At 34.9% G+C, this 14,477-nt stretch overlaps 1 protein-coding gene across 1 annotated transcript in view; it reads left to right on the top strand.

Moving 5' to 3' along the window:
- Positions 1 to 14,477, top strand: part of OTOGL (otogelin like) — a 93,132-nt gene that overhangs the window by 61,930 nt on the left and 16,725 nt on the right. The window contains exons 34-47 of the mRNA XM_052669087.1: positions 399 to 516; positions 1,224 to 1,303; positions 2,199 to 2,459; positions 4,138 to 5,036; positions 6,210 to 6,387; positions 7,296 to 7,438; positions 7,739 to 7,762; positions 7,879 to 7,971; positions 8,630 to 8,819; positions 9,985 to 10,199; positions 11,951 to 12,092; positions 12,409 to 12,594; positions 13,082 to 13,294; positions 14,137 to 14,241. Of these exons, the coding sequence (XP_052525047.1) occupies positions 399 to 516; positions 1,224 to 1,303; positions 2,199 to 2,459; positions 4,138 to 5,036; positions 6,210 to 6,387; positions 7,296 to 7,438; positions 7,739 to 7,762; positions 7,879 to 7,971; positions 8,630 to 8,819; positions 9,985 to 10,199; positions 11,951 to 12,092; positions 12,409 to 12,594; positions 13,082 to 13,294; positions 14,137 to 14,241 (2,847 nt within the window). The remainder of the gene's footprint in view (positions 1 to 398; positions 517 to 1,223; positions 1,304 to 2,198; positions 2,460 to 4,137; positions 5,037 to 6,209; positions 6,388 to 7,295; positions 7,439 to 7,738; positions 7,763 to 7,878; positions 7,972 to 8,629; positions 8,820 to 9,984; positions 10,200 to 11,950; positions 12,093 to 12,408; positions 12,595 to 13,081; positions 13,295 to 14,136; positions 14,242 to 14,477) is intronic.

Here is a 14,477-nt window from a genome sequence, read left to right as displayed (position 1 = left end):
ATGTAGCATGTCACAAAAAATGCATGTTAAAGTCTTGTTATTGAACTGCACGATATTTTTTTTGTTTAATGAATGAGGTAAATACTGCTTCTGAAACAAACAGTATATTCAGTATGTTTCACTGTTTTTTTTTAAACAAAATATGCTGTGAAAAGTGAGGAGGGTTTTTTTTTATCTTTTATGTTCTGATGTTTTTTACCTTGGTTGAATTTGAAGTATGTATTCAAATGGCATAAATGAATGAAATCTCACCTATTAAAGTTCCTGAGAATTCCTATTCTTAGTTTTCTATTTTCACATTTTTCTGAAATTACCAAAATACATTATAGAAAAGACTATGCATTTACAATTTATTGACTTACAAAGCCAATAAATAATACCTTTTCCTTCTTCCTCAGAACTCAGTGCATCTGTGCCTTACAGGAAGATGTGTGAATGGAGATATGAATCTTGTGCTAATCCTTGCTTTAAAACATGTAGTGATCCTGAAGGAACAGCATGTAAATTCCTTCCTCCGTAAGTCAAATTAAGCTCAGTATTACTACTACATTATTCTATGTCTTGTATGTTTAATTAATCTTGTAAAAATTAATTTAATCTTGTAAAAATTACTGCAGCAGCAATATCCATTTATTTTACTCATCCAGATTTCAACAGCAGCTCTTACAAGTATTGTGAAAACCTCTTACTCTCTGTGTTATGTATTCCTTTTGCATGTGATCTTTCGACATAAGTAGGAGCAAGAATAAAAAGGGTTGAATTTAGCTTAGGGGATTAACTTCTGGCAGTACTAGGTGGAAATGGTATTAAATGAAATGAAGGCTATTCCCTTCAATGGCTATGATATATTCACGTCCAAAACCAGCATCTCATGATGCTGTAACTGAATTAATCTTTCCGGAGTTCGAATGCATGAGACAAAAGCCTGGAACAATTTTAAGGGTGAGTGCCGCCCTCTCCTGTGAGAGGATGGAACTTTATACTAAGAGATGTTCTTGGCATGACTTGAAGGATTTCACACTACTGGTGTTAGCTTGTTTTTTAGTCCTGGTAATAGAGATTCCTGTTTTCATGGGTTCATGGCTTCTGTGAAACCAGAATTCTTATAAACAAACAAAAAGAAAAGATGTCATTCAAATATCTTATTTAACCAAACTGAAGTAGCTTAAAACTGATTTGTATTTCTGCTGTGAATCTAGAATTAACTACACAATATTTTAAAGGGTTGAAGGATGCTTGCCATATTGTCCCACAAACATGATCCTTGATGAGGTCACACTTAAATGTGTTTACCCAGAAGACTGTAAGTATATGTTATGTTATTGACCTAATCTTATAAATGAGGTTTTAATCAGATATATTTTGCTTTTATTTTCTATTACCTTTTAAATTAAATGCTTTAACAGAATATCCTTCTTTAGAAGAGCCGTCTGGGACATGTGCTCAATTTCCAGTCATTCAAAATGCATCTGCTACATCCAAATGAGACATAGCTAATGTTGAATTATTTCGTTTCTCTAATACTTTATAAAATTCAGCATTTGTGATGATGTCATACTCACCTTAACAGTGATTTGACTGTATAACAGCTAATGTGTCATATGTGTATGGAAGATTTCAAATGGAAAAAATACTGCTATGGTGAAAAGTTCAGACTTTTCAGTTGGTGAGCCACCATTGATAAATTCAGGACATCTATTTCATAATTTCTGGTGTGTGAAGTTACCACATCATTTGGTTATTTTGGGGGTATTGTATTTTTTTTTACAGAGCAATTATGTTTTAATACTGTCTTTTTAACTTACAAGTTTGAATTAAATGCGTTTTTAGTTTTGCTAGTATGAAGTTACACAGCCTTCCAAAGAAATAAAAGAAGATAAAAACTCTAATTTTTTAATTCCAAATATTTTGCTACTTTAGATTTAATGAATTTTCCATAGAATTCTCTTGTTGCTTCAAAACTATTCTGCAAATTCAAGGTTGTAGGTAACAATAAAAATATGCTATTCATTTGCAAACAAAATTAGAAAACTTCTTGAGAGTTGAGTTCCTCAAAGCCATCAGGCAACCAGAAACCATTGCTAATTTCAGCAAAATGATGCTCTAATTTACTGATCTTTAAATGGTACTTATGTGAAGATAGATGTTGCTATTTTTCATTACCGTAAAAGACAGTTAAATGTGCCTTTTCCTTTCAGGCATACCTGTGAAACCTGTGGAATCAGCAGCCGGAACAAAACCTTCATTGTTAATCTCTCATCCAGTTGCTACCACAGAGAGATTTCCTAAGACATCTCCCATACATGTAACTTCAGGGACTGAGTCATCTGGTACTGATGTGACAGTCAAAATTACCATGAAGACAAACATAACTTTAGCAGGAACGAACATGTCAGCACAGTCTGTTACAGACTTGTACTCACTGGAAGATACCACCTATTCATCATATTCATTTCCAAGTACAGTGGAAACTTCTGATGTACCTCACAGCACTGCAAGTCCTTCTGTCCTTTCCAAGCTTATATCTTCAACAAATTTTCCAGCTGCTTTTCAAACCTCATCCATCACATCATATACTGTCAATTCTAATGCATCTACAACTTTACCCATTCCAATAGCAGCTTCAACAACCTTACTCAGTAGAATTCCTCTTCCAACAAATTCTATATTATTAACACCCAATTCCCTTGTTGTATTTCCATTTCCACTTGAAGTATCAACCACTCAGCAAGGAACTCTTCCCTCTACCTCAACAGTTTAGTCTCCAAACCATCTTCTGTCACTTCTGAGCTGCCAGCAGGAACTGTGAGGAGTAAGAGTCCTTCAGAAAGTTATTCTAAGTAAGAAGCAGTATTTTCTGAATTGTCTTTGCCTGCTTGGATGGCTGGCAGAGATACCTTCATCAGGCTCATACTTCTTCTGCATTCACAGCTGATACTTAGTACGCCTACCTCTCCTGTATCTATTTTGTCTGTTAGAACTGCATCTAGTGTTGGTCAACCTATAGGTCATCCAACACCCATTTCTGCACTGACTTCAATTGCTCATCAAAGTTCTAAAACAACTAGATTTGCTAGCTTTGAGACAAGTTTTCTTCAATTAACCACAACTTTATATTCTGAAACAGCTAAACCCCTTTCCAAAACTTCACTGGTACCACTAAATAGAACTTCTCTAGTTTTTCTCCAAAGCTATTTTTATCTTCAGTAGAAATTTCAGTGACTGTTCTCAAGCAGACCTCTCCATTAATAAAAGGCAGTATTTCAACTGCTCTGTCCATAATTACTGCATCTTTAACTCAAGTAGCATCTCAAATCCTATAACCACTTCCCTAGTCCTCTGTAACACATTTATACCAGTGCATTCCCTAATAACCTCCCTGAAACTTCCTATGGGAGATGTCACTTTTCTCTCAAAGTGTATTTATAAAGAACCTTCCACTTCTTCAATGTCTTTAATAGTAAGTCCTACAATATTCAATGATATGTTTGTAGCAAGCTCAATCTCAATAGAAAATAAAGATACATAATGCAAACTGATTCCTTTTCACTGTCATTCACTTCTAAAAAGCCAAAGAAGTCTGCTAGCTCTAATATTCCTTCCTAGGACACTGGTACCACATCTGAATACTATGTTATTATATTATTATATTATATTATTATAAAATTAAAAAGCAGAACAAGGGACAGCACACAGAACTGAAAATTACCTTGTCACACTGACAGCAAGCACTTTCATTCCTAAAGATCCTTCTTTTACAATGCTATCATCTTTTTTAAAAGTCTTGCTATCATTACTACTATATTCTGTGACTTCATGTACAATAGTTTACTCACTGATTTCCATATTCAGTTGAACACCTTTGTTACCACAAAATATAATTTCTTCCCAAGCACCAGTTTCATCTCTAGATATACAAGCAAGATCAATAAGTACAGCTGTAGACTTTGAATTTCTGCAGATTTTTCGACATTCATTTTAAACATAGGCTCTTCTACAAGCCTTTCAGCATCACTAAACGCATCATTATACCACCCTCTCTACTAATGCCTAAAACTCTAGAGGCCTCTTTAGAAAGCCAATAGAGTATGTCTTCACCTCCTCCTAAGACTGCTCATATCTCTACTATTTCTCTAGGAAAACAGAGTTCTTCAGTAAGTTCTTCAGCAGAAGATGGAACAGTATCAGTCATATCAGCTGGAATCGGCACTCAATCCACTACATCAATGATAGTGAATACAACAGTGAATGCTACATCCTTAAGAACACCTTATATTTTTGCAAAAATACCACCTAGTTCTTCAGCCAGTGTATTAGTTGCTTCTGACACTACTGTAGACCCTAGGATTACTGCAAAGACCACAGATGATTTAGCTGATTCAAAGTTTCATATGGCTTCAGCTTCAGTTCCTACTACCATAGAAACACCTATGTATGAGTCATACAAATCTTTACTTACATTTGCTCCACCTCAAGCTTCACAGAGCAGTAAAGAAACTCCAAAAACAACAGTCATGAAATTGAGTACCACAAGCCCATTATCAAAGACAAAAAGTACCTCATTTGCAACTTCAGAATTTAAATATGTAACCTCACTTGAAAGAACCGTAGGTATTTTAGAAAGCAGCCAGACTTCATATGTACAAAGAAATGTAACCAAGGCAAAGTCAACCACAACTGAGAAATCTTTCCTACCTTATTTGACAGTTGCTGTAAGTCGGAGTTCGCCTTTTTCGAGCGTAAGGATAACCTCAGCAAAAAATCTTTCGGAAGTTCCGGATGCCAAGACATCAGATTGGTCCAAAATCCTAACACAGACTACCATTAAGCCTTATTTCAATTTAACAGAACACACAGAACTGCAGGATAGAACTTTAATAGATTTATCTCATTCTAGTGATGAAATGGCTCTGTCTTCTTCTCCTGTGGAAACACAGACTTCTCTGGCAAGCAGAGACACAGTGACAACTATAGCTGACAAAACGTTGTTCAGCACAGTGATGCATACACTGATGTCTTCATCTTCTGACTGTGTGGTATGATCACTTTTACTTGCCCCACAATGTTAATATATGTATATATAATACATAATACATATTCCTTTTCAGTCTGATTTATTATGTTATGCATATTATACCAGAGGTTTTAAATATCTCCTATTTTTCTTTTTATTTTTCAATTTAATAAAATGAATTATTGTTGGAGGCCTGTAGCATCCCTCCTTTTATATCACTCTGGTCTATTCTGTAACTTAGATGCATTGCTCTGAAAAATAATTGATTTTAAAGCTATGTGCAATTCTATACAGTAAAATATATTTCTGAGATATGAAAAAGGCAGAAACCATAGAATGTTGGTGTTTCTGCTTTTTTTAATTTTTTTTTAATTTATTTTTTCTCTCTTTGTGATAGGGTTTAAACTGATAGGAATGTGTGCTTCTGTATTTCTTAAAATGCTTTGAGTTATTACTGAACATAACACAGACCCTCAATGCAGAAAGCTTTGTATAGAATATTCCACTACTGCTAGACAGAACAGAAAGGTTGTGTGTGAATTAATGTGTATTCTTGTCATCTGCAACAATCAAAAATAAGCAATCATTTCCAAAATAACAGATTAAAAAATCCACAGCAGCAAGATGATTAAGTCTGTACAGTATAGACACTTTAAATCTAAATTGTAGGATGTTTCTGCACTATCAAAACCTTCTTGGCATGTCAGCCTGAGTTTTTCATCTGTCTGAATTATCTTCAGATTTCTATTTATTTTATGCAATTTATTTTATAGCCATATTTTTGTATGTATGTATTCAATTTCTCAGAGAAAGAGCTACTTTTTTTCCTCAGTGTTCTGGTTATTTAGAGATCTTTTACTTTCTAACAGTAGGAAGGTGAAGTGTTGATTTAACAATCTCTCATTATTTTAAACTTAGAACCAGGTTAACTTGGAGAGATCTAGAGACTACGGTTAGCTTGCTAGGAATGTGTTTCATGGAACAAAAGCATGTATTGGTGTGTACTTTATTTAATGTTGCATGATAAGGAGTATTTTAGTCTAGCTACCAGACCTGATGACAAGTACATATGAGGGGCCACATAGATGTTTTGATTCTGTCTCAGAGCAGAGCATGAACTAGTGAAGAATTGTTTATACTTTGTAAGTACAGTGAGTGTAAAATTGATTCTGGTTGTTTTTTCCCTATATGAAAGCCAAGATACCTTGAACCTGTCGACAAATGTAGCCAGTATGTATGTGTTCATACGGGCTGGATGTTATACAACCTTTCAAAGAACTGCCTTAAGGATGCGCAGAAGCCAGACTGTGGTTTTCGAGGAATGCCAGTTCAAGTTAATAATGATAGTTGTTGCCCAGAATGGGAATGTCCTTGTAAGTAATTTTATTTATAAATAATTACAATGTAGAGCCTTAATATATAAATTTTAGGTGATATACTGAGAGACTATTACAGTGGAAAGATGAGGTTGAGTACAGAAATTAATTTAAAGGAGATTACTTGGGTCTCATCAGCAAAACACAACGAAATATAGTAAATGCTTTGGTGTCTTTGAATTAACATTCAGGAGTCAACTTTGTTTTAAACAAAAACACTGAAATTAGAACTGCAACATGAATATAAACATTTTCAGCTGAAAATCTTCAGAATATTTATCATTAGAAAATATTTGTATGTCAACATTTTGGAGAAGAATACAAATTAAATACTAGCCTTTTATAAAAGAACCTCCAGATTTCACTCTGCTCCAGATGGAGTTCTTACTGACTTTTAGAAACTATAGAGATTGGGAGCAGAATTTCTGCCTGGAGTACCAGCAGTTCAAAGAAAAGTAGTATTAAAAACTTTGCAGCATTTCTGAAACCTTTGTAATAATTTTTAATATTCATCTGGAGATAGAATGGGTGCATCTCTTGCATGTCAAATATTTTCTATATTTAATTAATTTAATTACATTGTTATTAAAGTAATTAATACACTATCATTTAATCTGACAACGTAGAAATTCATTATCCTTACCTGTGAAACATTGACATAAGTTAATTTTTCACCAATTTAAACTTTCCCAGGAACAAAGCACTCGTTTTAAGCTGTTTTGCACATAGTAACATAAGATGCTTCTCCTTGTGGCTCAGTATGCTGTCTGCAGAACAATGACATCTAGACACATATATGAAAGTATCTTATATGAATGCACTTCATATGAAAGTATTTGTCAAAGTGATTGTTTTTAGAAATGCCTAATATTATGTAACCTCATTAAATGACAGTTCTTTTTTAGGTCAGTGTTCTGTTCTGTCTGAACTGAGTGTTATTACGTTTGATGGAAACAGCATAGCCCTCTGTAACATGGCTTCCTACGTTTTAGTCAAGCTACCAGGAGAAACTATTGTTGCTCACATTGAAAAATGTCCTGCTAATCAAGTAAGAAACTTGCATTTCCATGGTAATTGTAGTTGTGTCTGGAATTATTGTGTTAGGGATCTAACAGTTGATAAAAATGCATTGGTTTCTAAAAACAGTTCATTAAAAGATTCATTGTGTGTATTACTTTTTATTATTTATAGGAAACATATTGAGTTTAATTAGTTTTATACTAGTTTAATTAGGAAACTAGTTGTAGAAAAACGTTTAAACACAAAGAAAACAGTCAATTTGTTTTTGCCAAATAAGAATTCTGGAAGTTACTGTTGCATTTCTAATCTACCTTTCAATGTTTTCCAGAGTGCAAATTCAATAAGAAAAATAGTAAGTGCTTTTTTTTCTTCTACTAATTATAAACTGTGTTAATATTACACCTATGGAAATAATTCCCTTCCTCCTCAAAAATTGTAACCAAACTTGTTCATTGCTTTTCTTTCAAGGTTCCTCCTGCAAGCGCGTCAGGGCTCTGTTTTAAGAAATTAAATGTAACAACACATACATCCAAACTACTTATCAATCGTTTAGAAAGAAAAGTAAGTTTTTGTCACCAATATATAGCACGTGTACACTAAAGAGGTAACTGTAGTGCTATTCTATTGTAGAATGCTGTAGGTCAGACTTAGAGTGATAGGATCTCTTCCGCAGTTCATATTGCCAGTGATTTGTGATATGCTAGGGAAAATAAAAAAGTTTCTGACACTCAGATTTACTTGCCTGCCACTTATATGGCATTTCAAAGTGTTTCAAGATATTAAAGATTTTTTAAAAGCTACAAAAGCATTCATAATTGATAATGTATTTCCAGATAACATCAAACGGAACAGAAACTTGTCAAGATGTAATAGATATTTAAGCTGTCATTTATGTGGACAATAACAGATTAGAATAGGTAACTTTGAATAACTGAGCTTAGATATATATTTTTTTTATTTTAACCAAATGATATGGGATAAGTATGGGATACTGCTTAGTTTGAAAAGATTTCCATATCATTATTTTTTTCTTATGCCTATTTCATCTGCAGTTACAGTGTCACTGACAAGAAGCACTGTGATTTAAGCAGAGCAATTACTGACACAGCATATGGCAGAGGCTATAAAATCTCTTTTGCTATTCGATGTAAAGATGTCATATAAAATAACTCTTTGTAATCTGTTTTTATCCCTAAAGTCTATATTTGATTTATTTTAGGTAGTGGTGGATTCTGTAATCCCATCCTTACCATTTTCAAAAGAAGGACTGAGTATTCAGGATACTGGTGCAATGTATGCCGTTAATACTCCAGCTGGTATTAGCATCAAGTGGGCTCATATTACTGGCATCATAGATATACAGTATGGATTGCACTCTAACACATCAATAATGACAGAAGGACTTTGTGGTGAGACTGTGGTGGCAATTAATTGTTTTCATATTCAGCATTTACATCTCTTTTCTATATTCATTTTTGTGATTTTATCCCTATGGCTTTTGTGACTTCTAGTGATTATGTTAACAATTCTATTTGAGCTTGGCTTTTGAAATTATGTTAATTAACAAGAGTAAAATGATAATTCTGTGTGAAAGCAAATCCTTCCTAACAAAGTATTTTTCAAATTCTAGGCACTGAGGTAGCAAAAAGAAACAGTACTGTTAAGAATACTGTCAAATATTTACCATGCAAGTACCATCTTCTGTGCTTCTCCTTGCCATCTAGGAGAATAACAGGGCTTGTCACCACAGACTAGCCTTCTGTGGACCCTGGAAGGTATCGGGAAGCATGAAGGCAAGGACTGGGCTATGCAGAAGCAAAGTAGAAAAAAGCTACAAAAATGCTGGCTGATCCTGGGATGTGATACACTATTGTGAAGATTAAAAAGATTGATGTCATTCACTTATATATTTATTGGAGGTTTCTATTTCCACTGACAAATTAACTGAATACAACCTGTAATGCATTCAGGTAGAGAGTGGATGTCAGGCATTTAGGGGGGCTTTTTTTTTTCTTTTTTTCTTTTTTTTTTCTACTCTTACATTAATAAATAGATTAGGAAAAACATTTTCAATTTAAAAAGTAAATTGGTCTTCAAAGGGTTCGTTTCACTTTCACTATTTCTTGCATTTAGAATGTCCAGTTTAGACTGAATGAAGTCAGCAACATGCACTTATTTTGAAAGCCACCTGCACTAACTTCTATGCAGCTGGCTGCTGTTCAGTAGAATAGTAACAGAATCTGGTGCCATGTCAGTAAATTTTTCACCTTCAACAGCACCTTTTGGTAACAGTTTTTCTTAAAAGTTAGTTCATTGTTGGCAAAAGTATAATTACTTGTATTGCACGGTTTACTCATTTTACTAAGATGATAATAAAATCACAAGTATACAATTGGAACTACTGTGGACATGTAGCTGCTTGGACTTAAAAATCAGATGCTAAGTCTCACACATGAACTTCATGCAATGTTATTCTTACCTTATCAAATGCACATTTCTTTCTCAAAGGAAGTAATACGCCATGTTCTGTTGGTTCTTTCTGTTTTTGCTTTGAACATGATGCTCTCTCTCCAGGGGTGTGTAATGGAGATCCTACTGATGATCTGAAAATGCAAAACAGAACCATAATTACAAATATGGAGGAAATTGAAGTGTTCATTAAGAGCTGGGAAATTGAGAAATCTCTTGATGTAACAACTAGGAGACCAGTAAGAAACTGTACTGAAGATAACTGCACATATTGTATGGAACTGTTAAACAGAAGTTTTTTCATCCATTGTCACAATAAAGTGAGTACAAAGAAATTCCAGGTGCAAATTAAATAAGTTGTGTAATTAAGAAAAGAGTGAGAGTGATGCAGATTTTTTTAATGTTATGTTTATTTTCAAGAGTTCACAAAAGGATGGATGGCTTTAATAAATATTTTTGTCATGCTGTCCATTGTAAATAAACACAGAATAACATAATCACAGGGATTGGAAGGGACCTCAAGAGATCACTGAGTCCAACCCCCCTATTAAAGCAGGTACCCTACAATAGGTCATACAGGTAGGTGTCCACATGGGTCATGAAATCTGCACAGAAGACTTCACAACCATTCTGTGCAGCCTGTTCCAGTACTCCATCACCCTTACTGTAAAGAACTTCTGCATGTTTGTATGAAACTTCTTGTGTTCAAGTTTTAGGTCACTGCTCCTCGTCCTATCACTACACACCACTGAAAAGAGCCTGGCCTCATCCATTTGCCTCCCACTTCCCTATAGATGTTTATAAACATCAGTCTTCTTTTTCCAATGCTGAACAGACCCAGGTTACTCAGCCCTTTCTCATATGGGAAACGCTCCAGGCCCTTTATCATCTTAGTTATTAAGTTTTTGTTACTTAAAATGAAACAGACATTTATGTGGATCTCTGTGCTATTATGCTGTTTCTTAAATCACTGAGTAGGCAGAGCTCACAGGAGTGACAACAGGTCATTATCTCAACGCAGGTGTGTTCCTGAAGAGATATTTTTAGGAAAAGCTTGACAACAGTCACTAGAAATGGAAGCCTCACTCTTTTTTTTTTATATAACAGCAACTCATGCAGTCTGAGACTGATTGTACTAATTACATTTCCACTTCTGATGTAGTTGCTATTATGTTGACAGTTTTGAAGCTTTTCTTACAGAAACCATAATAATTTATATATTTTTGGAAACTGTTCTTTCAAATGGGGTTGTAGGTCTTGCACGCAGGCTACCACTAGAGGTAGCCAGTGCAGCACATCTGCAACGTGAAATGAGAAATCCCATCTCCCTCAGGATTGACTTTCCCACTTCTCCCACTTAATTCAGAATAATTTCTCACTGCTCTTTTTCCAGCCTGGTTTTGCTTTCAGTACTCTTTGTGATTTTCATCCCAGACAAATGGTACTACAGGTATTGCAAGCAGCTGAACCCCTTCCTTAAAACTCCCAAACTCACTCTTCGTTTTTCCCCGTTAGAAATAATATAGACCATTCTTCCCAGAGAAATGGGTTAAAGAGATTTTAGAGCTATCTGCCACAGAAACAAAATGGGATGGAATGATGGAGGGAAAGAACAGTGGTAAGAAGTTTGGAATCAAGAAAATAGAATAGTACCAGTGCTAGAAGCATGCTTTTCATAATTGTTTGAACGTATCTAATTATGAAATACTTTAATCTGAATAGTCAGAAATCATACTTCATTTACGTGTCCAGGAGAACTCTCACAGCCTCAGGTACAATGAAATTACATGTTTGCCTGGTCTATAACAAAATCTGACATAGCATAGAAATGGCCAGGTTGGTTCATCCATTAGGAAGTTGATTTTCTTTCATACACATTGAGGAGAATAATAAATTCTGGCAGATTAAGTTCTGCGGAATGAATGTTCTGGAAAAAAACATTATATATTTACTCTAAGCATTAATTTTGATTTTATTTTCCTGTAGCTGTATTATTTCTTGTAATTAATGATTAATTTTAATTACAGAAAGCTCTTCTACTTGTTAATTCTCAGTTAAAATGTGTTCCTAGGTTTCACCACAGGAATTTTGTGAGAAGATGTGGATCAACAGTACTTATTTTTGGAATTATGAGTGTGATGCACTTTCTGCATATGTAGCTTTATGCAACAAGCACAATATCTGCATTAAATGGAGGACACCCGATTACTGTCGTAAGCTGACAGCAATGTTCCATATCCTAATGTGACTTTATACTGCTGCAGTGTTCAGTGATGGGTTAAGAAAAATGCATTTCTTTTTGCTGTTCTTAGTACTGTCTCATTCTACCACAGTATTAGTAAGGCATGGTACAAGTCTTGAGATTTATCACTAGAATTATAATGTTGATTGAATGAGTAGCTTAACTAAAGTGCCACTAAATATAGAAATGTATGCTTTCTATGATACACTTTCTTGTTCCTACTACTTGTTTATCCAATGAAATTTTGAAAGAGTCAATACTCAGTTTCCTCTTTTTACAACTTGCAGCACTGAATTGTCCTGAGGGCAAGGAGTACCAGCCTTGTGTGAAACCCTGTGAAGCCAAGACATGCTTGAATAAGTGGTCGTATGAAGATTCTACGTGTTCTTATTTAAGGGAAGACTGTGTGTGTAGACGTGGCACTGTTCTACACAGAACAAACTCGGACTTCTGTGTTCCAGAAGAAAAATGTAGTAAGTGCACTAGGACAGAGGGGGTTTGCAAATATCTGCTAATATTACTAATATTACTAATAATTTGCTAATAACTACAGATCAACGTTAACAATGTTTAAATTCTAAGTCAGACTTCAGAAGGTGTGAATCCAGTATAACTCTATTCTACAGAGCCTAGCTTTTATCTCAAGCTACAGCTTGAGTATGTTCTTTCACCTAATTTAATTCTGCAGGAGAAAATTAATGGTCATTCTTCCATTGCTCCCAGGCTTTCTTTCCTGGAGTACTCAGGAGGAGTAGCAGGGGCAGCTTCTTTTCCCTGCATTTGTTGACTGTTTTAACCCATAAAAAAGCATTTGTTTAATATCATCATCCTTTCTTGATTCATCATAATGCTCTGAAGTGCTCCTCTTTTAAGCAGTAAGGTCACCTAGATAACAAACAAATTCATTGCTTGCAGTCTTAATTCTCCACTTGTCAAAGGGATGCAACATTTTTCTCTCAGCATGTACAGATAACAGAGGACAACCCCGCTCTGCTGGGGAGATCTGGAATGGGTCCACGAGAGGCTGCTGCATATACAGCTGCTTAGAAAATGGAAGTATTGTTGCTGTAGAACCTGAATGCAATGAGGATCCACCACTGGCTTGTGAAAGAGAAGGGGAAGTGATTGTCCTTGTCATGGAAGTAGGGGATTGCTGTCCAAAAAAAGTTTGTGGTATGTCACATGTATTTTCAGTTACAGAAGTGTAAATTAAACACTGGGTACTTGTCAGCAAAGGTTTCTTTTTTTGAAGGGATTCAAGGTGACATTTCTGAGAAGTGTTATTTAGGTAATTGTGGCTGGTTGGATCAACACTATCACTTTTCTTTTAAGAACTAACTCAGTGAAATCAAAACTTAGTTATTTCAAGTTTACTAATGAAACAAGATTTCTGTTTAAAATGAATTTTTAAGCTCTTCTGAAGGATTTCAAAAGAAATTGAGAAACACTCCATGACAGAAGTAGCTTGGTAGGTAGGGCAGTTACCAGAGCTTACTGGTACATTACATTACAGAATCACAGAATCACATGCATTCTTACGAGTGCCTTGCTAAGTGAAGTGCCCTCTAACTTTGCATTCCTCTATGTCCCAGAAAGTAGCACTCTGTGAGGTGATCACTGACTACTAATATTCAAGTTAGTACTCAGCAAAAGGAATATGCTTATTGCTGCTAAAATGTTAAGCAGAAGATATTTACTTCTTAAAACATCTTCAGGGAAAAAGAGAACAAATGTTCCAGCTGATCTGGTACTTTGGTGCCTCAGCTACCTGTAACTGACACTGTATTGTTGATTTGTTCAGGAAACATTTTCATATGCAGGAAGCAGGACAAGTAAATACAGGTATCCCTCTGGGAGGGATTTAACTTTTCTTGCACATGAATGGAGCTGTACAGCCCTGGGTTGAAGTGGGAGGCCTACATGGTGATGTGCTGTAAGCTGACTTGGTTGCTGTAGGTTTCAAATACATGAAAACAGTTCGTTTTTTTTTTTTTTTTTTTTTTTTTGTTCTGCAGAATGTAACATGTCATTGTGTGATGCTATTATTCCAATATGCAAAAGCAGTGAAAAACTGATTGTAGACTACAGCCCCCTGTCCTGCTGTCCACAGTACCGATGCGGTAAGGGAAACCCGAATAAACACTTTGTTCAACACTTTCCAATCTTGTAATGTCTGTTGTAAGAAACTTCATTTTACAAGTTGGTCCAATTTTCAGCAGAATGGGACACTAAATAACACTTGGATATGGTATATCTTTTTCAAATTCTTCAATACTTATTTATTTGTGTTTTGTGTTACTTCTGGTTTACAGTCTCACTTTTTCTTTGACTATTTTTTTTTTTTTACTAAAGGTAG

The sequence above is a fragment of the Tympanuchus pallidicinctus genome, unplaced genomic scaffold (assembly GCF_026119805.1).
Source record: "Tympanuchus pallidicinctus isolate F22 unplaced genomic scaffold, pur_lepc_1.0 scaffold8, whole genome shotgun sequence".
In the NCBI taxonomy this organism is placed as follows: Eukaryota; Metazoa; Chordata; class Aves; order Galliformes; family Phasianidae; genus Tympanuchus; species Tympanuchus pallidicinctus.
Note: the sequence above shows the minus strand (reverse complement) of the source record. Positions and strands in the feature narration are given on the sequence as shown.